This window comes from Trachemys scripta, chromosome 4 (assembly GCF_013100865.1).
Source record: "Trachemys scripta elegans isolate TJP31775 chromosome 4, CAS_Tse_1.0, whole genome shotgun sequence".
NCBI classification, from domain to species: Eukaryota; Metazoa; Chordata; order Testudines; family Emydidae; genus Trachemys; species Trachemys scripta.
In genome coordinates, this window is record NC_048301.1 from 130656643 (window position 1) to 130677957 (window position 21315).

The following is a 21315-nucleotide window of genomic DNA, read 5'->3' on the forward strand; positions in this document are numbered from 1 at the left end:
CGTGGACTACAGCCGTGGGCTGTAGTCCACGAAAGCTTATGCTCTAATAAATTTGTTAGTCTCTAAGGTGCCACAAGTACTCCTGTTCTTCCTTTTGGTGGGAGGAATATTAATTATCCAGTGACCAGTGGGGCAAACTCCTGCTTTCAGACAGGTCTTTGGTCTCCACTCGAAGCCCAACGCGCAGGAAACTACTGAGAACTGTATTTATCTATCTTGACTGGTCAGAGTTGGTCCTGCTGGGATGTGAACCTATAGTTCCAGAAGTGAAGATGTTTCACAGCTGAATCAGAGACTTCAGAGCCATCCCTCCTGGCCTGAGAAGGCGATGGGGTATGCTGGCCACAGACTCCAAAATCATAGAATCGGGACAACAGAATGTAACCTCTTTCCCTTCTTCTGAAACTTGCGTGGGAAAGCCCCGCTCACGCCTGGGAGGAGAGAAGTATATTTTCAACCTCCTGCCATTCAGTGGCTGTTGGTTACTAATAATATCCATCTGCTTGTTCAGTTTCACCAAAACTCTGGAATGTAAAGCAATCCAGCAGTGACTGCTCAGTTGTATTTGCGTAACTCTGCATAACCAGTCAATGCTGTCAGGGTTCCTTCCCCACTCTGAACTGTGGGGTACAGATGTGGAGACCCGCATGAAAGACCCCCTGAGTTTATATTCTACCAGCTTAGGTTAAAACTTTCCCAAGGCACAAGTTCCACCTTGTCTTTGATCACTGCCACCACCAAGTGATTTAAACAGATGTTCAGGGAGGGCCACTGGGGGGCCTACCTCCCCCAAAATATTCCCCCCAAGCCTCTACACCCCATTTCGTGGGGAGGCTTGAGAATAATATCCTAACAAATTGGTTACAAAGTGAGCACAGATCAAACCCCCTACGTCTTTAGGACTCTGAAAAACAATCAGGTTCTTAAAAGAAGTTTATTTAAAAAAAGATAAAAGAATCACCTCTGTAAAATCAGGATGGAAGATAACTTTACAGGGTAACAAAAAGATTCCAAACAGAGGATTTCCCCTCTAGGCAAAACTTTAAAGTTGCAAAAACAGGGTTAAACCTCCCTCTTAGCTTGTGAATTTTCCCTGTGCTAAAACAAAAGAGAATCTAATGCATTTCTTTGCTATTACTTACTATTTCTGCAATACTAGATGCTTAGTCCAGTTATGGCTTAGGGAGATGTATTTACCCTGCCCTGGTTCCTTTGCTGACTCTGAGAGAACAAAACAAAGACACAAACAAAAACCTTCCCCCACAGATTTGAAAGTATCTTCTTCCCTTATTGGTCCTTTTGGTCAGGTGCCAACCAGGTTATCTGAGTTTCTTAATCCTTTAGACGTAAAAGATGAATTAACCCTTTACAGGGTAAAGAGGGATTAGCTGTATGTTTATGACAAATGCCTACTCAGAATTAAAGTGAATACAGTTGGCACATAATCAGTTCCAAAGTGGTCCATCATTTTAAATAAGCACCTACAATTCTCCGTTTACATTCACTTTTCCTGGTATCCTACCCCTGTAGCACAGCCCAATGTGCTTCTGGGCTGCTGTCGTAGCGTATTATACCTGGGGAAAGGGCTAGAACAATGTGTTCCCAAGTGGCCACTGATTTTTTTTTTTTTTTTTTTTTTTTTTTTTTTTGTGCCCAACTTGAGATCCCTGGAATCTGTTTCCACCCCGCCCCCCCAGCCAAAATCAGTGGCCCCTTGTCACTCAGCCAAAGGCTAGATGGAGTGGTAGAGCTGGGATTAAAACCCTTCAATCCTGACTTGTGGTCTCCCTAGTTTAATTACTAGAGACTTCTGTATGGTGGTGGTTTGACCCCTCTCTGTGGTTGGAGAGTACCGGTAACTTTCCAGCCAGCTGCACTGTTCTGAATGTAACTAAAATGAACTAAGTTCTCTGGTCTGGACACTGAAAGCATTTGCCTTCAGCTGTTTAGATTTGTTGAGGCCTTTCTTTAAGGACTAGTGCAGGTTCTCAGAGGGATTTCCTGTCCCTTTATAAGAATTCCTGTTTGTTTAGAAATGCACATTGCACAAAAGTGTCCTAAATCAACCCCAGATGTGCTACTTCTGCTGCTGTTCCCTTGCATAACTCTACATTCCATCCCTGCATGCTTATCACAGTCAGTGACATACTGGGGGAGGAGGACAGATAAGCTAGCTGACTTCTGACCTGTCCACAGGGCTTTCACTTGCTCTCTGGTTCTTTCTGTCGATGCAGTCTTTTGTCCCAACACGGTTACTTGCTTCCCTTGCTAGTTAAATATTTATTAAGGCAGCTTTTCCTGCTGTGGGTAAGGTTTGGGTGATAACCCTTATACAGTACATTGAACCTGGTTAGCAGATAACTTGTTGGACACTGGCTGAACACTGCTCCAGCAGCCCCCTTTTGAATTCCTTTCTGAGAGGGCTTAAGGCTAAGGAGAAGTGGGCCAGCTGGCGGGAACTGTTAATCTGAAAGCCTGTTGTCTGGTCACTGGCACTTTGCAGTGTTACCAGAAGCAGTTTCATAGAATATCAGGATTGGAAGGGGAGGTCATCTAGTCCAACCCCCTGCTCAAAGCAGGACCAATCCCCAACTAAATCATCCCAGCCAGGGCTCTGTCAAGCCAGGCCTTAAAAACTCCTAGGGAAGGAGATTACACCACCTCCCTAGATAACACATTCCAGTGCTTCACCACCCTCCTAAGTGAAAGTTTTTCCTACTATCCAACTTAAACCTCCCCCGCTGCAACTTGAGACCTTTACTCCATGTTCTGTCATCTGGTACCATTGAGAACAGTCTAGATCCATCCTCTTTGGAACCCCCTTTCAGATAGTTGAAAGCAGCTATCAAATCCCCCTCATTCTTCTCTTCTGCAACTAAACAATCCCAGTTCCCTCAGCCTCCCCTCATAAGTCATGTGCGCCAGCCCCCTAATCATTTTTGTTGCCCTCCGCGGGACTCATTTCAATTTTTCCACATCCTTCTTGTGGTGTGGGGCCCCAAACTGGACACAGTACTCCAGATGAGGCCTCACCAGTGCCGAATAGAGGGGAATGATTACGTCCCTCGATCTGCTGACAATGCTCCTACTTATACAGTCCAAAATGTTGTTAGCCTTCTTGGCAACAAGGGCACACTGTTGACTCATGTCCAGCTTCTCGTCCACTGTAACCCCTAGGTCCTTTTCTGCAGAACTGCTGCCTAGACAGTCGGTCCCTAGTCTGTAGCAGTGCATGGGGAATCTTCCATCCTAAGTGGGGGACTCTGCACTTGTCCTTGTTGAACCTCATCAGATTTCTTTCGGCCCAATCCTCCAATTTGTCTAAGTTCCTCTGTATCCTATCCCTACCACTCCTCCTAGTTTAGTGTCATCTGCAAAGTTGCTTTGATTATCAGTGTTACAATGGGATGGGAGATCTCTCCAACCCCAAAACAGACAGATTATCAGTTTGACAGGAAGGACTAGCCAGTTCGGTAATGGGATACAGAGCCTTCCATTCTCAATCAGTAGTGACCAGAAGTGATTGCCAGCTCTCAGCTTTCACATATGTGAAATGTGTGAGGGGGCCAGTTCAGGACCTAGTGGGCAGATCTGCCCAAAAGAATCCAGCAAGGCCTTGGGATACCACCATGATGTTACCAAGGTAGACTCCCTAAACTGGCCTCTTTGCTGGCAATTTCTGCATAGAGGCTGAAAACTCAATAGACCACCAGGCGGCCAAACTCCAGAGGAATTCCCTGCAGGGTAGGACTGAGATGTATTAGTGTGGGAAAATGCACTTCCACTGCTTAACTAAAGGGAAGTCTTCATTTTCCAGTTTAACAAGCAAGGATTCTATGGGTTGTGTGTGGGTTTTTTTTTTTTTTGTGACCCATCCAAACAAGATGGAGATGCTGTGCAGCTGACAGCACTTTATCTATAGCCAAAGTCAGCCCAGTGAAAGCTAGAGGTCCCTGGTTCTGGTGCTCCTGGCTGTTTGTACTGATAGCAGGTTAAAAATAGTTTAGGTTTTTGGGTATGTTTTTAATTTGAGGTCCCTTCAATTTCCCCCATTAATGCTGAGTGTTTGTGTGTTTCCCGCAGCTCCTGCCCTGAGAATAGCCTCTGCCTGCACACGAGAACCTTGAAACGGAAGCAAAGAGCAGCAAGCCTCCTAGGGGCCGGCTAACCCCAAACAGAAACTGCTTCTCAGGGGGGCTTTTTAAAAATCTGTTGATTTCCTGACAGGTTTGCTTTTAATGAGCATTCAGCCCTGCAAGATGTCTGTGCTAAGGTGGGGCAGCTCTATTTTAGGAAAAAATTGAGTCCATTAGAGCCTACAATTATCTATAGAGCCATAGCTTGGTCTAGTGAGTGATGACAGGCTGCTAAAGTCTTTTGCAGATCATTTCTGGGATTTGCTTGGTGTAATCCTAAATCCTGTAAATGAAACCTGACATTGAATGTTGTGTACTGGCCCCAGCAGCTACAGCCTCCTGACTGAGCAGCATCTAATTTGCATCTTTTTTGGACCCTGTTGTATGTTGCTTGTTTCAGTATCAATACCAGAGAGAGAGTGGCACAGGTTGTGGATTAACGCCTCCCAAGATGCAGGGTTGGTAGCCTGGCTGGCTGCAGGGTGTTTGTACTATGGCTGGACACACTGAAATCTGGCTTGATATTTAGTTGATTTGTCTGTAGTTTTGTAAAATGTTTTCACAATTAAAAAAAAAAATCCCTTTTTAAATGTCTAAATATTCCCTGCTTGTTGGGAACCAAATGTAACCTCGGGGAGAGTCTGAAAGGACGGGGCCTGTAAAAGCAAAACTGACTGTTTGTTTTGTTATCCAAGTGGAGGGAACCAGGGGCAGCGCTGGATTTTTACAGTGTCACGTCCAATGATCATTCTAAGGGACTGTTAATGCAGAGATGAAGGAACTTGCTTACAAACAAGTTTTAAGCTGATGGCTCCATTGAGCACTTGCTCTGCAGAGACCCCTCCAGCTCCCTGCCTGTGACTCTGGAAGAACTGTAGAAGAGGGCCCCAGAGAACCCTTCCTGGGGTGGACATTGGTCTAATGCATGTTGTGATGGGATGTTTCAGCCAAAGCTTCAAAAGCAGCACGTTCGTTTTGGGTACCCAGCTTGAGACACCAGGGTCTGATTTTCAGAGGTGCTGAGCACCCCCAGTTCTGGCAGGAAGTCTGTGGGGTGTGAGATTTGGCTTTCAAAAGGTGTCACCACTCTTTCTTGAAAACGCTGGCTGCCAGAGTTAGTGTGTGCTCAGTGGATCCCCATGTTGTGCAGACAGGATCAATAAAGCTTCTAGAAGTGGCCCTTACTGCATTTTGCTGCTTTGATGTCTAGACATACACACACTTGCAAAATCCTTATTGCAAGCTATATATAATTTTTAAGGTGCTCCCAGTAACCAGGGACGTGACCCTCGCAGCAGCGAGCCGGCCATTGCAGTTGAGATGGGCAGCCAAAGTTGCTCTCGAAATTTCTGGTTCTCAGTTAAGCTTGCTCTGCTGGTTTTGCCAGTGGTTCAGGCACTAGCCTAGGACTCGGATGACCTGGTTCAGTTTTCTGCTTTGCCGCCATCTTCTTGTTTGATCTTGGGCACGTCCCAGGGCCGGATCAGTGAAGGTACTTAGACGCCTAAAGGGACAGATAGGTGCCTCATGGGATTCACAAAAGCTCCTGAAGCAGGCGAGGTGCCCGGTTTTGAGTTTTGAACCCCATGAGGTGTGTCTTTGCACCTTTAGGTAACTAATACCAGTGCGGATCTGTGTCTCAGTTCCCCACTGTGCCACACCTGCCCCCACCCAGGGTGTGTGTGACAGCAAATCCGCTAAAGATTGTGAGGTGCGTGGATACTGTGGTGTTGGGGGACCCACACAAGTGCCTGCGATTAACACTTACTACCCTTGTAGTTAGGACCAGGCTAATCCTGGCCCAAATGCCTCACGTTCCGATTGACCTCTCTCGGCCTAGGTGTTAGAGAGACGCTGTTCATGAGCAGCTGCTGTGACTGGAGGGGGGCAGGGGCAGCAGACTCTTGGTGCTGTGGTGCCTATTACTCCTCCTCTCAGGACTTGGCTGCCGTTGGAGGGTGGGGATCTCCTCTCCTCTCCTCCTGTCCCTACTCTGTCTCTCGACCCATTCTTCCCACCGAGGAGGACGTGGCAGGCTTTACCCTGTGCCTTCCCTATTGGTGGCCGGTGGCCAGTGGCAGGTGTCTCAGGCCTGGCCTTGTGTCTGGTTGTCCCCAGGTTCCAGAACACCCTCCTCACACTGTTTCTTTCCTTCCAAGCTGTCTAACACGGCAGAGCTGGAGCGGCGACTCTCTGACCTGGAGCTGGCCCAGATGCTGTCTAGGCAGAAACTGGAGCGAGCCTCTGTTGCTGCTGAGCGCATCGTGGCCTCTGACCCTATCGGCAAGCTTGCCGCCTTCCAGGCGGAAGTGAAGCAGGCCATCAGCGAGCTGAGAGGAGAGCTCCCCTCTGGGACCGAGCTGGCTGAGCTGCAGAGCCAGCTGGAGCAGCTGAGAACCACCGAGCTGGAGATGCTGAGGCAAGAGGTGGCCGGGCTCTTGTCGTCGGGTTCCAGGCTGGAGCAGAGCGTGGCCTCGTTGACCGGCTCCCTCACCAGTGCCCAGAGGAGCCTGGAAGAGAGAGCTCATAGCCTGCAAGCCATGCAGCAGGAAGCGGAGCACGCTAAGGTGGCTGGTGAGAGATTGGAGAACAACATTGGCTCCCTGTCAGCCCGGACCTTCATCCTGGAGGGAAGCCTCAACCGCACCACACTGCTGGCACGCGCCCTGCAGCTGCAGCTGGAGCAGAACAGCAAGGCTCTGGCTGGGCTGCAGGAAGTGGCAGCAAATCAGAGCGGGAGCAACAGCTCTGAACCTCGGCAGCTGGAGAACCTCAGGTATGATGGCCACTTGAGGCTGATGTTTGTTACATGTATTGCGGTAGCACTGAGAGGCCGGGCCCCATTGTGCTAGGTGCAGTACAAATAGTCCCTGCTCCGGAGCATGGGATTTGAACACCTCTGGCCAAGCAGAGCCCTGCAGAGCCCTTGCACGTGGCTCTGCTCTCTGTGACATGTCTGAAAGGCTTAACACCAAAGCAGGGGTGGAGTTATTGAGGGGACATGGCTAAAATCAAGGGGCTGCAGTTCAGAGCAGGAGCATTTGCCCTGAATACAAGGGAGGCTTCCCAACAGTGAGACCTGCCTGGAGAAGCCTCTGGAGGGAGATGGCGTTCATGCCATCACTTGGGACACACACAAATAAACTGGGTGGCTATGCTGGTGCTAGCTTAATCTAGTTAGCATGGGTAACAGTAGTGAAGATCCAGTGATAGGCTTCAGCACAGCCTAGCAACCAGACTACAAGCCACTGGGGCTCTGTCTGCTAGCCCACTCTGAAGCTTGTGCAGCTGAATGAAGAGCTGGAGTGAACTGTAGCCTTCTTCAGAGGCCATTAGAAAGCAGTCTGCCTCCTCCTCTGGCTTCGTGACATCACCACTCTGCACTCACTGTAGGCTTGTATCTCAGACTGCTGCTCAGTGTGTGAGTGCCCAGTGGCATCTGAGCCAGCTCCATGGGGACCCGCGGGTCTTGACTCTGCTCTCTGGGCCTTCCAGGGTGCAGATCCAGCAGCTGCACATGGAGAGATCGGCCACGCAGGAGCGGGTGAACGAGGCGCTGCACAGCATTGCTGACCAGAGGAGAGAGCTGCAGGGCAGGATCTCAGAGCTGGAAACGGCTATTCATGCTCTTCAGGGCCATGTGACTCAGGTGAGGACTCTGGGCCACCAGGCTATGGTCACTCCACTGTTGCCTAGGGAGAGGAACGAGCAGTACAGTAGAACCTCAGAGGTGCAAACACCTCAGGAATGGAGGTTGTTCTTTCGAAAGTTTACAACTGAACATTGACTTAATACAACTTTGGAACTTTACTATGCAGCAGAAAAATGCTGTTTTTAACCATCGTAATTTAAATGAAACAAGCACAGAAACAGTTTCCTTACCTTGCCAAATCTTTTTTTTTTTTTTTTAACTTTCCCTTTATTTTTTAGTAGTTTATATTTAACACAGTACTCTGTTGTACAGCTCGGCTGTCTGATTGTGTACTTGTGGTTCCAAATGAGAGGTGTGGTTGACCGGTCGGTTCTGGTGTTCTACTGTCCTGTTAGAGCCAGGGGGAGACGCTGGCCAGGTGTCATAGGAGTTCAGAGATGAGATACAAAGCTGGCTAAGGGGTTCGAGGAATGAGAATGATTCCCTTTACATGATGAAGGGTGAGGGGAAACAGCTACCCATGAGAACAGGCCAGGTCTGGCTATTGATCTTGGAAGGGCTGGAGGGATGTTGGGGGACACAGGTACTGGCTTTCTCCAGGCCTGTGGGGTACTCAACCCCCCGCTCTGCCCCAGGTTCTGCCCCCATCTGTCCCCTTCTCCCAAGTCCCCATTGCTGCCCCACATCTTTCTTGCCTCTTCTTGCCCAGTTCCATCACCTCCCTTGAGCATGCCTCATCCCTGCTCCTCCCCCTTTCTCCCAGAGCCCCCTGCACACTGTGAAACAGCTGATTGTGGCGGGTGGTAGGTGCTGGGAGGGAGGGAGGAGCTGATTGACAGGGCTGGCGGGAGGCACTGGGGAGGAGGAAGGGGGAGCTGCCTGCTGGTGGGTGCTCCCGAGCTGGAGCACCCACAGAGTCAGTGCATATGTGGGGGACAGACGTGGAATTGCAGATTTAAAAACAAATGCAACTGACATGCTGTGATCACTGTAAAATGCTGTTACTTCAAGCGGTGTAGGGCAGTCTGCATCCACAGAGGTGGGTCTTAAAGATGTGTCCTGCAAAACGCACAAGTGAGGGCTTCTGCATCACAGGTCCGCTTTGGGCTCTGGGCCCTGCAGGTTTATCGGCTTGTAGCGAGCTGGCTGGACTCATGGAATGTGACGTTATTTTGGTAGCAGAATCCCCCGGATTTACTTCCCAGCAGAATTTCTCAGCTGTTGGGTGTGGAGATGGGGGGGGGGGAAGCGTTACAGCTCAGTACCCGGATATCCTTTGGGGAGAGGGTTCTGCAGTACAGTTAGTCACATGAGCTTCTGGGTTGGGCCTAAACCCACCAAAGCAAATACCTGCAGTGAGGAGGAACGCCAGAACTGGGCTTTAGGAGCCCTAAGAGTGCAGATGTGGGCAGTGCTGCTCCCTGCAGTGCAGGAGGATGTGCAGGTCTCGGAACCAAAAGCAGAGGCTTTCAGTCTCCAGTGCCTCTCGCCTGCACTGATCTCGCCCCACGTGCTCGCACACAGACCTTTGCTACAAAGCCCTTTACCTGGCACCTCCCTGGACCCTGCGGGAAGTGGAACTCTCCAGCAGTGCCATCTGCAAGCAGGGAATCTCCGTGTATGTGGTTGCCAGGGTCTGTGAGAGCCCCTTGCAGGGTGAGAGGGGTGTGTCCTTGGGTAGGAAGCTGGGGTAGCTCCCAGCCCCACAGGGAGGTCACGGCATGTGACCGTGACTCTCACCATGCGCTGCTCTCTGAGGAAGCCTGTGCCTGGGGCAAAGAGTCTGTCCCATGCCCTGGATTTCCTCTCTCTCTTCAGGTGGAGCTGGGCATGGTCAATCTGAACACACAGCTCTCTGGTGCCGTGGAGCAGCAGCTGCAGGGTCTAAAGATTGGGATGGCCAATCTGGAGAGCAGCCTGGGCACCAGCCTGCAGCAATGTAAGAGCAAAATCCCTTCCTGGAGCAGAGGGGTGGGGTGGGGGGACAACCCACAGACTGAACGACTGGGTGTGGCATTGGAAGCCACCCCTGCCGCATGTTCTGCTTGCTCATCAGATGGGCACGTGCATGCACCCCTCTGCATGCTGCTTGGGAACCAGAGATGGAAGCCAGTTGTGTCTCTTCTCTTCCAGTGCTTGGTGGCTCAACCTTGTGCAGACTTCAATGGCCCAAATGATTGGGGTATGTTCGCCCCCGGGTGGGGGAGGGGAAGGGGAAGCAAGTCCATAGACTATCGCGCACACTGTTATTGCGGCAGTCGGGTTGTCCGTGAGCTTTGATGCCAGCCCAGCAGGTCCCTCTGGCTATTCCTGCACAGGCTCTGTTTAACCCACCCCCTGCTCTCAAATGAAAATGATTAGGGGGCTGGGGCACATGACTTGCGAGGAGAGCATGAGGGAGCTGGGGTTATTTAGTCTGCAGAAGAGAAGAGTGAGAGGGGGATTTGATAGCAACCTTCAACTACCTGAAGCAATGGTCTCAAGTTGCAGTTGGGGTGGTCTAGGTTGGATATTAGGAAACACTATTTCACTAGGAGTGTGGTGAAGCACTGGAATGGGTTACCTAGGGAGGTGGTGGAATTTAGTTCCCCAGTAGCATAATAAGGAGACTCCCCAGTGAATTTCAGAAGCAGTGCATGTTAAAATAGCTAACAGGGAATTTTCATGGAGTCTGTAACCGACCCTTGGGTCCCACTGTTGCAGGACAGCACTGGCTGAATGCACTTCCCCCAAAGGATTAGACACTGGCACCAATAGAGCAGCAGCTGCAGTTAGACAACTGGGATAAAAATGTTCCAGGCCATGAGCCAATGAGGAGCTGTGGTGAGCGAGACATGGCCAACCCTGCAGGGACAGTGTGCTTGGGTGGGGTGTGGTAAGAGTCTCTGAACCATCTGAGATAGGTGACATTCCATATTCTTAATCCAAATTTGCAGCTAAATTTTATCATCCAGTAATGTCCACAGGGGGGTGCTGTGGGACTGCGAGTGCTCAAAGCTCTTTGCATGGGAAGACAGCACCGGGTTTCTTTACAAAATCAAATCTGATCTCAGTCCCTGGAAATCCTGATGAGGGGAGGAAGGGCCTTGATTGAGGGAGTCCTTAAGGGCTTCTCCAGGTACATGGTGGGAGTAAGGGGTTCTCTGTGGATGAGAAGTGCCCCATTCTGTACCACAGAGCCTCTGGGAACTGCCATGCAAGTGTTTTTTCCTCTTCACTCCCAAAGTGAGGCACGTCAGGGTGAGCAGAAATGGGTCTCTGCCCTCCTGAGGCAGGCTGTCCCCTGAGCCCAGGGCTTCCTCGGCCTGCAGGGTCCTTTCACCCGAGGAGAGCTGGACATTGCTCCCTGTGGCACTGCCATCTGCCTGCCTTCCTGCCCCACTCAGGGCTGAATGTTCCTCTCCCAGGCACCCAGCCAGGGAATGAGATGAGACCCTAACCGCAGGCCCACTAGGTCTCCCCGTCACACTAGAGCTGTGGTGCCTATGGTTACTGCTCTGGGTTTGGCTCCATTCAGTCCAGCCAGAGCTTGCTACTCCAGAGCCCCGGGTTATAGCAGATTTGAATTGCTTTGGGCTCCTTACACCTCTACCCGGGTTGTTTTTTTGGGATCCCATCCCCTGTCCTGTCCTCTCTCCACTCCAGGCGTAGTTCCCTGATGCTGTGGTTCCCATTCCCCGTGGAACACTAGTTGGTGAGAATGTGCCGCCTGTCACTGTGCATTAATTAGGAGCCTCTCTAATTGTCACAGCACTGATTGCTTTTCCTGGAGGAGCGGGCGTTCATCTCTAGTAATGGCATGTTCCTTACCCTGTGGTGTGCCAAGCATTCCCTTGATCTTGTGCTGTGATACCTGATCTCTGCTCAGGGCTGTCCCCTTCCAGCTCCTTGTGGGTGCTTCTCCAGGCTAAATGAGTCCTGTCTCTGCAGTCTCATGGTAGATCTCTGCCAGCTTGTTCTCCACCCTCTGGGCTCACTGAGACTCTCTGGAAGGCACTGAAATTGACTCTGATCTGTGCAGTGGCGATCTGCAGTCCCTGTAAAAATGAGAAAAGCAATAGAGAGTCCTGTGGCACCTTAAAGACTAACAGATGTATTGGAGCATAAGCTTTGGTGGGTGAATACCCACTTCGTCAGATGCATGTGAAGTGGGCATTCACCCACGAAAGCTTATGCTCCAATACATCTGTTAGTCTTTAAGGTGCCACAGGACTCTTTGTTGCTTTTTACAGATCCAGACTAACACGGCTACCTCTCTGATACTTGTAAAAATGAGATGTCCCCTGAGGGTGGAGCGCACTGTGCTTGGCAGTGCTTATGCCCCGTACCAGAGAGCACGATACAGTCCTGCTGCCCTAAAGTTCCTCTTCCCCCCTGCAGGGGAATGCTATGGACTAATATGGATTTCTTTCATGGTGGACTGGTGGGAATTTAAAGCTACGGGACTGTATCTCTGATACATCTTCCTCCAGGGCATTGTACAGCTGCCTAACTCTGGCTCTGCAGTTATGGGTTGCCTCTCATGGTGACAGAAGATATACAGAAATGGATCATGCAATGGGACGGTGTGTTGGGTCAGTGGGAAGACTGGCTTGATGCCCTCAACAGAAGGAAAGGAAACTAACCTCTTGTTTCCCTTCTCTCTCCCCCACCCCCACCAGGTCTCTCAGGAGAAGTACAGACCCGCTGTGAGACTGAGGATGGCTGTGGGTGGCCGCACGTGCACGAGATCAGCTTCCCGCACCGTGTCCCGACCCAGCCCACGATTATGCTGGGGCTGGTGGGGCTGAGCACTCGCGGTTCTGTGGGCATCTCGGTGAGAGCTGTGGATGTCACGGACTCTGGCTTCAAAATACACATCGCCAGCATGGGCAACCAGAGCCTGACCAGTGCCAGGGTCTCTTGGATGCTGTGTGCCTAGATGGAAAGCTATGATGCGGCCCCTGGGGCAGGGGTTACTGAGCTGGTGGCATCTGCTTTACTTGGACACAACTGTGGTTTGCTTTGGTTTTCTTTAAAGTAATTACAGCTTACAAGGAGTCCATGTAGATGGGATCCCAATGAATAGCCCCTTTCTTGGGAGCTGTGTATCCCCATTTAATGGCAGGCTGAACAGCCCCAGGCCTTGCTGAAGGCTCCCGGAAAGTGCAACTGACAAGATCTGTCTTAAACTTCCAAACCTAAGCGCCTAAACTGAACCCACCAGCTATATGCACGCGCAACTGTTTGTCTGTGTTCAGCCACTCTGCATCTGCAGATGTGTGTCTCACTCGCACGAAAAGATGCACCACAAGGCTAATTGTGAGGGAAGTTGAGCACCTGGGTCTGGAAAGTTGGCCTGTAAACCTCTTTATTTAGGAATTTTTTGGTTTTATTATTTTCAGTAGCAACAGTTGGAATGTTCTCCTGCTGCCCATTTAGGATTCTACCCAGTGCTTTGCATGTCAGAAGTGTTAAAACTTATGCAGAGATGATGCTAATGGCTGGATGCAGCCAAACAACCAAAGGGTGTGTGTGTGTGTGCGCGCGTCCAGTTGAAATTTCCTGGCTGAGCCAGTTTCTCCTGGCAGTGTGAGCTTGCCTATATGGCAGAGGGCATTGCTAGTCAGGGCTGCTCATCCGTCACAGAGCTATGGCGTCTACACTGAGCCTTACCCTGGAAGAGATGGACAGACATGCAAAGCTTTCTTGTGGTGTTGCAAGGTGGGCTAAGACTACTAGCCTTCTCTGGACCTCTGATCTCACCAAGTGAAACACCAGAGCATTCAGACTGGGTGTGCTTGCTTGTCTGTCTAATTCTGCGGAAGGGAAGCAGCTGTATTTTAATGTATACAACTCTCTCAGAAGAAGGCTTTGGGGGCTGCTAATGGCTTGTTCAGCCTGCTGACCTATGCACAATACATTTGTTCCCCTATTCTCTCTCCTCCCCCCCCATCACTGGAAGATGCACTGGAGCTCTCAACATAGCAGGCCCCAGGGTGGGAGAGGGGCCTGCAAAGCAGGTTATGGGTCCACCATGAGACACCTTGCAAAGATGGGAGGTGTGTGCAATTCCACCTCCATAGTCCCAGTTTGGAGGTTGTGTGTCCTGTGGTGGTGGGTAGAGAAAAAGACTCAGCTAGTGCTACATATGTACCCCATGGAGATGCGTGGGTCTCAAATTTGGCAGGGTTGGGGTTGAGCATAGTGCCTTCTATGGCTCAAGATTAGAACACAGAGGCTTCTTGTCAGAAGATGGGGGAGTGTTCCGCAGATTGCTGGCTAATGTGGGAGTGGGGGTTTGGAGTGACTTGGGTGCTAGGATAGCTCCACGCTAGAGTCACAGGAGACAGTCTGCCTAAATTGTCCTCTTCTCCTCCACGCGTTCACTCTGCGCTGACTGAAAGGAGGAAGGACAATCTTGTTAAAGCACAGAACTAGGATGTTGGAAATCCATGTTCTGTTCCTAGCTCTGCCACACGTTGGCAGGTGGCTTGCCCTCTGCACCTGGCCTTTGTAAAGTACCAAGCGATGCCTGCTGTCTGCAGAAAACTGTAGAGTTTTGTTTTGTTTTTTTTCCCCCTGAAAAAGCAAATTCTACAAACTGAAACACTGTCATTTGGAAATGGGGTTGCCCTACCTTATGGGAGTTGTAGTTCAGATGTCTGTTCCCATTCTCCTCTATAGAGGGAATATGAGGCTGCATTTACCAGTCAAAATATTTTGGGGTTTGGGTCTATTTTTGGTGGAAAAATCAAAAGTTTCTGTGTGCGTGAACCTATTTTCCAATGACCATCTCTAGTGCCAATTACAGTTTCTAAGCTCACTTGGTGCCATCAGCTGGGACACATGGCAGATGCTTTCCCATAATGCCTGAAGTGTCCCGCAGGGATCCAGAACATTCCAGCATTGTCTCATCATCTGAACTGCGCTGACAAGACTGCTGCTACCCTGGCTCACCAGGATGCTGGCTGCAGAAAAGGAGGCGGTGCACTGAAAGGTCGAGCTAGGAGTCGTATGACGTGGGGGGGATGGCAAATGGATCTTCAGGCTGTCGGAGGGCAGAGAGAGGTGCCAAAGCAGCATGTTTCACTCTGGATGAGTGGGGACATCCAGAACTCTCAGGACAGGCTACAGGACACAACTAAGACTCTGAAGTGACTTCTGGCAATGGGATCTGAGAGCCTGAGCAGTGCCTGCTGCTTCTTCACACCCATGCTGATCATGTGTGTACACCCTCTGCTGAGGAGGGCTGAATACTGACAGCGCCTGAGGACTCCAAGGAGAGAGGGAAGGGTGGTGGGATTCTGTGCAAAACATCTAATGCCTCCAGAGTCGGACAGGAAATGATGGGTTTTTTCCAGTTGCTTCCATGTGCCCAATGTAACTGCAGACTTTCCCCTGTCCAGTGGGAAGCTGCTGCTCTGTAACTGTCCATAGGCAAAGGAGTTGCTGCTGTTCATTCATGCCTGAGCTGCAGGAATCACGTTTGTGACTCAGCCCCGTGGAGGCCTCGAGGTTTGTGGGCCGTGTGCTTCAGCCTCTGGCACGGAGTTGGCTGCCAATTCAGGAGGCCGCAAGTGCTGAATTGCCAAAGTTGTTTTAGAAACTGAGCAAATGGGCACAAACCAAAACCTCCCTCGGGTGGATCTCTGTTGGCAGTGCAATATTTGGCTTCGTCCCCAGCGTGCCTTGCTCTAAACCGGTTTTCTGCTCAGGTGTGGGCTCGCATGGCTTCATGCGAAATGGAAGCACTTGCCCTGAAATGGCGGAGTGCAGAGTAAGACACCTTCCAACTTCAAGGCCCCGTTGGCTGCTCTGTGGGATGGAATGGGGAAAAAAAACTGGTGGGTCAGAACAGGGAGCGCTGTATGCAAACCATCAATCCTCTCCTGGGCTTGAGAGCCTCTGGGACCACGGCCACCCTCCTTTGCATCCTGCTCCTCCTGCCATAGGGTTCCCCTGCCTAAGGGTGAAGTACTTGAGCCTGTAACAAAGCAAGCCAAAGCAAGTTTGTGGGGAACATGGAATCTGGCCTAACGTTAATTCTGAAGCTTTTCTGCAAATACTGAATAAAAAGCAGGAAAGCCAAAGGTGGGGTAAGTCTGGTACAGCTTTAAAACCCTGCTGTCCTAGGGCCCAGCTGGCACCCAAGAAACTAACTGGGTGGTGGTTCTTGGGCCAGGCTGGGTGTGGAGACCCTCTGGTTTTTGGATTGTGTCCCATTTCCATTTAGGTACGTAAAAACTAGGCTAACTTGCAGGTGCAAGCAGAACCCCTATAAGCCAGGTTTAAACTGATGCCAGTGCCTGCGCCTCCACCCCACACAGTCGTCTTCACCATAATTAACCAGTGCAACGGCTGGGTGTAGGCAAAGGCCAAGTTGCTTTTGGTGCAAGGCTTGTCCATGCACAGATTCTTCGAGGCAGCATCTAACCCAAAAGTTAAATGTCTTTGCATTTGCTATATCTAATGGATGTGGGTCTGTTTCCATTTTACATTTAAGAGAAAACTAAAGTCACTAGCTGAATGGAGCAGAGCTGGCTGTATTCAAGTCCTGTGCCGTGGGAGCTGCTGCTGCATGTACATCAAATTCCTCTCTTTCTGAGCCAGTTTTTTAGCTTGTGCTTCCCATTGGCTTTGTCTCGACTTATGTGGCTGCAAACTGGGCCTGAGAGAGGTTAAGGGCTAAAGCCAGCCAGCCAAACATCTTACAATTGCCTTGCTCTCAGTGAGGGTGCTCCCGATTTAAAGGGGTGTGAGAGGAGAATTGATGCACATCTAGGTTTGCTGTAAGGACCAAGTACTTAGATGTTTCTGTATTGAATCAGGCCTTGTATAGTTGGGGTACAGGAGCAGGCTGAATGTGGCTGTCTTGCTAAGCGCATAAATAGGTTGCTGTCCTACTGCTGTGTACCCGTAGTGCAAAACTGAGCTCAGCATTGATAACACCGATTGTATGGCCAGCAAACTGCTTCTCTTCTCAAGTAACTGCCTGCATGCTGCGTTGCCCTAAATCCCCTTTGAGCCCTGCGCCCATTCAAAATTGGTATCTGCATCCAATCCACAAAAATGATCTGTGGATACCTGCATCTGCGACTATAAAGTGGATATTTGCAGGGCTTCAGATACCACATTTGGATCCGCATCCATGCACGATCTTCAAAAAGAGTCCGTGGATATCTGCGGATGTAAAGTGGATATCCGCTGATTTGCAGGGCTCTAGTCACCTTCAGCTCATTTTGCTCCATCTGCCTCAAAAGGCTGCCAGTTGCTATTGCTGCCAGGTAACAATACTAGCCTGCGTCTTCATTCACACTCTGCAAACTGGATCCGTTCCCACCATGTGTGATTCAGGTCGCAGGTGAACTTTTAGCTTTTCAGAATAAGCACTGCTGAATTCAGAAATGCAAGAACAGCACCACTTCTTCCAAGAGGAGACGACACCTCCACAAATCAACCTTCCAGCTTTTCCTCTCATCTGGAAAGGATTTGCACATGGCCCTTGGCTGGCTCAGTGATGTTTCCTAGGTGGATAGAGCTGTGCAAGCAATTCCCGTGCCACAGATGTTAAGTAGCACTTCACAGCACAGCTGGGGGTGAGATCTGTATCATCTTTAAAATAAGAGGTGACTAGGCACTGGGCTAGAGAGAAAGGGAAGCTAGATGACAGCTGTCAAGTGGAACTGGCAAAGGGCAGCTTGTGCTGTTTTTATTGATTTGCATCCATGCTACAGGGGCGCACAAACTAACCTGTGGTGGCTCACCTAGCTCTTGGGCCAAACGCTAACTAGTGTTTTGTTTGTGCAGTAGTGGTGGGCTCTAGGGCCTAGTTTTCTTCTTACTGTGGGGAATGAGGGAAGGGACCATAGATCATGCGGGGAGCCTCAGCTGGGGTTATGACCCCTCCTTCAGCTAGGGAAGTTGGTGTTGCTCACGGTCTCCTGAGTCCTCTCTTAGACACCAGCGTGATGGGTGAATTATCAGTGTCTGAAAACAGGAGCAAAAGCCTCTATTACTTATGCGAGGGTTGCCTGTACGAGGAATTCACAGTCAGGTAGCCACTTCCTGGACATGAGCTGTGCCAGTTCTGGCAGCTCTTCCAGGGAGAAGAGGGGATGGTGCTGAGGTGATAAACAAGCAGCCAGCTACAGCCTGACCTGCCCCTCAAGCAGGAAATTGCAGTGTGGCCTCAATGGGGGAAGTAGAAATGCAGATTAGTGTCCCTATGTATTCCCTCCAGCCCACAGCTGGCTTAGAGTGCTGACAGGCCCTAGCTTTTGCTGGTGGAAGCTGGAAGTGAGATGTCTCCTTGAGCCTCCTCTGCTGATAGTTAGATGCTATTAGTGTTCAAAGCGGCGGCCCAGCTCCTGCTGCCCAAGCTTTCCCCTGAGGAAACCCAAACTGCCCTCCTTCAGGCCCTGCTAGCCATCTGCATGGCTTGTACCCAGAGGATTAGTGTTGTCTCTTGGTTTTGGTGGCTCTGGGGCATGATGGGAAGGTTGTGTTGTAAATGAATAAATCTCAACTGGCACCTCCCTCAGCATACGGGCGGCTCCGAACCTGGGTCTCAATGTCTGGGAGAGAACAGCAGCTCTGCTGGAAGGCCCCAGAAATAGTCCCGTTCCAAGCAAAGCCCTGCCAGGTCCTAGGAGTCCTTAATGAAAGGTGTGAATTCCAGGAACAGAGCCAAGTGCCTGGTTGGCCTATAGAGTGTAACTGCTTTGGCCTGTTTAATAAGGGCTGTGACTTGCAAGAACAGAGCAATGAGGGGCCTGGTAGCATCCAAAACCATGCGGCTGGAATTGCCAGGGGCACCAGCAGTCTGGCTAGAGCTGGGGACTTTGAGTTCCCTTCTTTGTAATGAAGGCCCCCAGTCCTGCCTATCCCTCGCCTCCCATACACTCTCGTCTTCAAAAGTTTCCACCCCTTCCAACCTACTGCCCATGGAGATCAGCACCCCACAGCGCTAGGGGCTGTACATAAAGCTGGGGAGAGCCACTCCCTGCTCTGAAGAGCTAACCCAGACAAAGGGTGGGATGGGAGGCAGGCATAGAGAGGGGCAGTGATTTTTCCCCAAGGTCACCCAGGAGCAGAGCCAGAATTAAAACCCAAATCTTGTGAGGCCCAGTCCACTGCTGGGTGCACGAAGGTCCTGACAGCCAAGCTGGAGGGTGTTTCTGACTGGAGGGGGCTGTAGGCCTTCATAGCAAGAGATGCTTGTGTCCTTTCCCCTGGGCTCTGAGCAATTACAGCTTTGCAGCCTTCCTCTACCAAGTCATCTCTCTGCACCCACTGTGAGCTTCTCCTTAGAGATGAACTGGAGGAATAGCAGGGTCACCTCCCCCAGTGGATTGCTGGGTTCTCTGGGGCTCATGGAGTCCTGGCTCACCCCTACTCCTAGGGCCTATGCACCAGCCTAGGACACCCCCCCCATCCTTCCTTTCAGTTGACAGAAGGAAGCAGTGAGACCACACTGGTGCCCCACATGAGAGCGGGGGCTACTCTGTGGACAGATCCACCTATCGCCTCTCTTTTACTCTCCTCTGCCTCCCTGCTGAATCATAGGCTCTGTGGGAGATGGGCAGAAGGCCCAGAACCATCTACCCAAACGCCCCGAGTTTGACAGATTGGGTAAGTGGGAGCTGGATGCAGACTAGAGCTGTGTCAAACCAAAGCCCAACCCACCATCTTTGGCAAACATTAATAGTTTGGGTTTTGCAATCTCCCCTCAATCCCCTTCTGCTCTTCCTGGCTCCATCCCTCACTCCACAGAGACGCCTTCATTCCATCCCTTGTGCTACAGATGCTCCCTTCCTTCCCTCTGTTGCCCTCTCTAGGCATTTACCTACCAAAATTCCTGTGCTCCCTGGCATGACTGATCCCTTTATCTTCCTGCTCTGGGAGCTGGCAGGATTAGCCCTTCTGAGATGCTCCCTATGGGCACTTGGCCACTGAGCTCACTGCAAAACAGTGTGGCCATCTTGCTAGGCTGATCTGGCCACCTATTGGAGAACCTGCTGCCACTTCATTCCAGCCTGCCTTGGCGTGAGCAGCAGCCTTTGTTCCTGCCTACGACATGGCCATGGGACCAAAGTTAACAGTGAAGCTTAGTTTACAGGCAGCTCGGCACGCAGCTAGGGCAGAACAAAACGTGTCGGGCCAGATGGGGCAATGCTCAGGGAGCTGCTTTCACACGGCTTATCTAGCGACGCCTGGAAGCTGCAGCAACTCACTGGCTTAATAACGTCAGCATGGGCCGAAGCTGCCTTTAATGTAGGAACACACGTTCGTGGGCAGGGAGCTTTCCTATTAATTCTGCAGCAAACAAAGCAAATCACAGAGCTGGGCACTTGGGTTCAGAAATGAGGAGGGGTGTGGATGAGGCAGTGCTTAGGTTCCAGTGCTAGGGCACCTGGGAGAGGAGGGTGGGGTATGACCCCCTCCAGGAATGCCAGCAGAGAGCGTGACACAGGAGGCACAGAGGCTACTACACCGGCACATGTTCATGGCTCTGTATTGAAAGCTGCCTTAAACCACTGAACGTAAGGTGCAGGACAGCCTGAGATTGATCCCGCAGCAACGTTCAGCCACCACAAAAACCCAGCTCTGACAAATGTCCAGTGTATTCCTAGACCTAGTGCACAGCGAATTTCAGGCTCTATGGAAGCAACATGGAGCTGATTGCACAACTCCATGCACAATGCAAGCTCAGCATGACGGCCTGTACTGATCAAACCGTGCAGGCAGCACGCAAGCTCAGCTCTGCTGAACGTGGGGAGTATCCCGAAAAGCAATTGAACTCGCTGACTCTAGCTACCAAGGGAGCTCAGCTCTGGCTAACATGCCAAGTGCCCCTATGCTGATTGCATAACCTCTAGGGGGTGAGCAAAGCAGGAACAGCAATGACCTCTCATGGAAAAGTCCTTCCCCTCCCCTGTACTCAGTGGGAAGAGAGGTCAGGCAGTGGGTTGCCTCTTGCTGTTCTAGGGGGAGACTGAGTTGGCCAAGTCTGTGTTAAGCCCCCCAAGAAGTTGCTCGCATTTCCTGTGCAGTAGAGGCAGGATGGCACCATAGATGGCTGTTCCAGTAGAGTGGTTGCAGATGGTCAGACTCTTCTGGATGCAGGGGAGGGTAGTTAGGAGCCTGGGGTACTTTGGACCAGCAGGAATGACCCATGCTGGAGCCTCCACCTATCAAGCCACATCCCCACCATGTGAGCTGCTCCGGGACCCGGGGGGTTGGTTATCTTAGCTGCCATGCTGGTGACTAGCCATGGGAGTCCCTCGGAAGGGTCAGACCGTGGCCGTTTAGCCAGGGCTTCTGTGGCCCTGAAATCTCACCTGGTACCGCCCAGTGTTCAGAAAATAGCCCAGTAACATGGCTTTGGCCACCTTTAAGTATACCCCCTGCCTCTTATGAAGTGCTGTGTCCCACAGCAGAGCTGGGTTTAATTCCCACAGGTGGACTCTCACCACCCCTTCTCTCTGGCCTTACAACTCTGGCTAATGCACTGGAGAGAACTCTGGGAAAGGGAAGCTAATAGGC

At 50.9% G+C, this 21315-nt stretch overlaps 2 protein-coding genes across 3 annotated transcripts in view; both read left to right on the top strand.

Moving 5' to 3' along the window:
• LOC117875946 (myosin-11-like) overlaps positions 1-14994 on the top strand; it is a 22326-nt gene extending 7332 nt beyond the window's left edge. The window contains exons 2-5 of the mRNA XM_034767556.1: positions 6296-6912; positions 7632-7785; positions 9607-9727; positions 12450-14994. Of these exons, the coding sequence (XP_034623447.1) occupies positions 6296-6912; positions 7632-7785; positions 9607-9727; positions 12450-12709 (1152 nt within the window). The 3' untranslated portion in view covers positions 12710-14994. The remainder of the gene's footprint in view (positions 1-6295; positions 6913-7631; positions 7786-9606; positions 9728-12449) is intronic.
• A 26-nt stretch (positions 14995-15020) lies between these two features.
• Positions 15021-21315, top strand: part of PKP1 (plakophilin 1) — an 83205-nt gene continuing 76910 nt past the window's right edge. Inside the window, exon 1 of one of the 2 annotated variants that reach the window (XM_034767561.1) lies at positions 15021-15866. The gene's annotated coding sequence lies outside the window, so the exon portion shown is untranslated. The remainder of the gene's footprint in view (positions 15867-21315) is intronic. The other variant, XM_034767560.1, reaches the window with a different exon arrangement.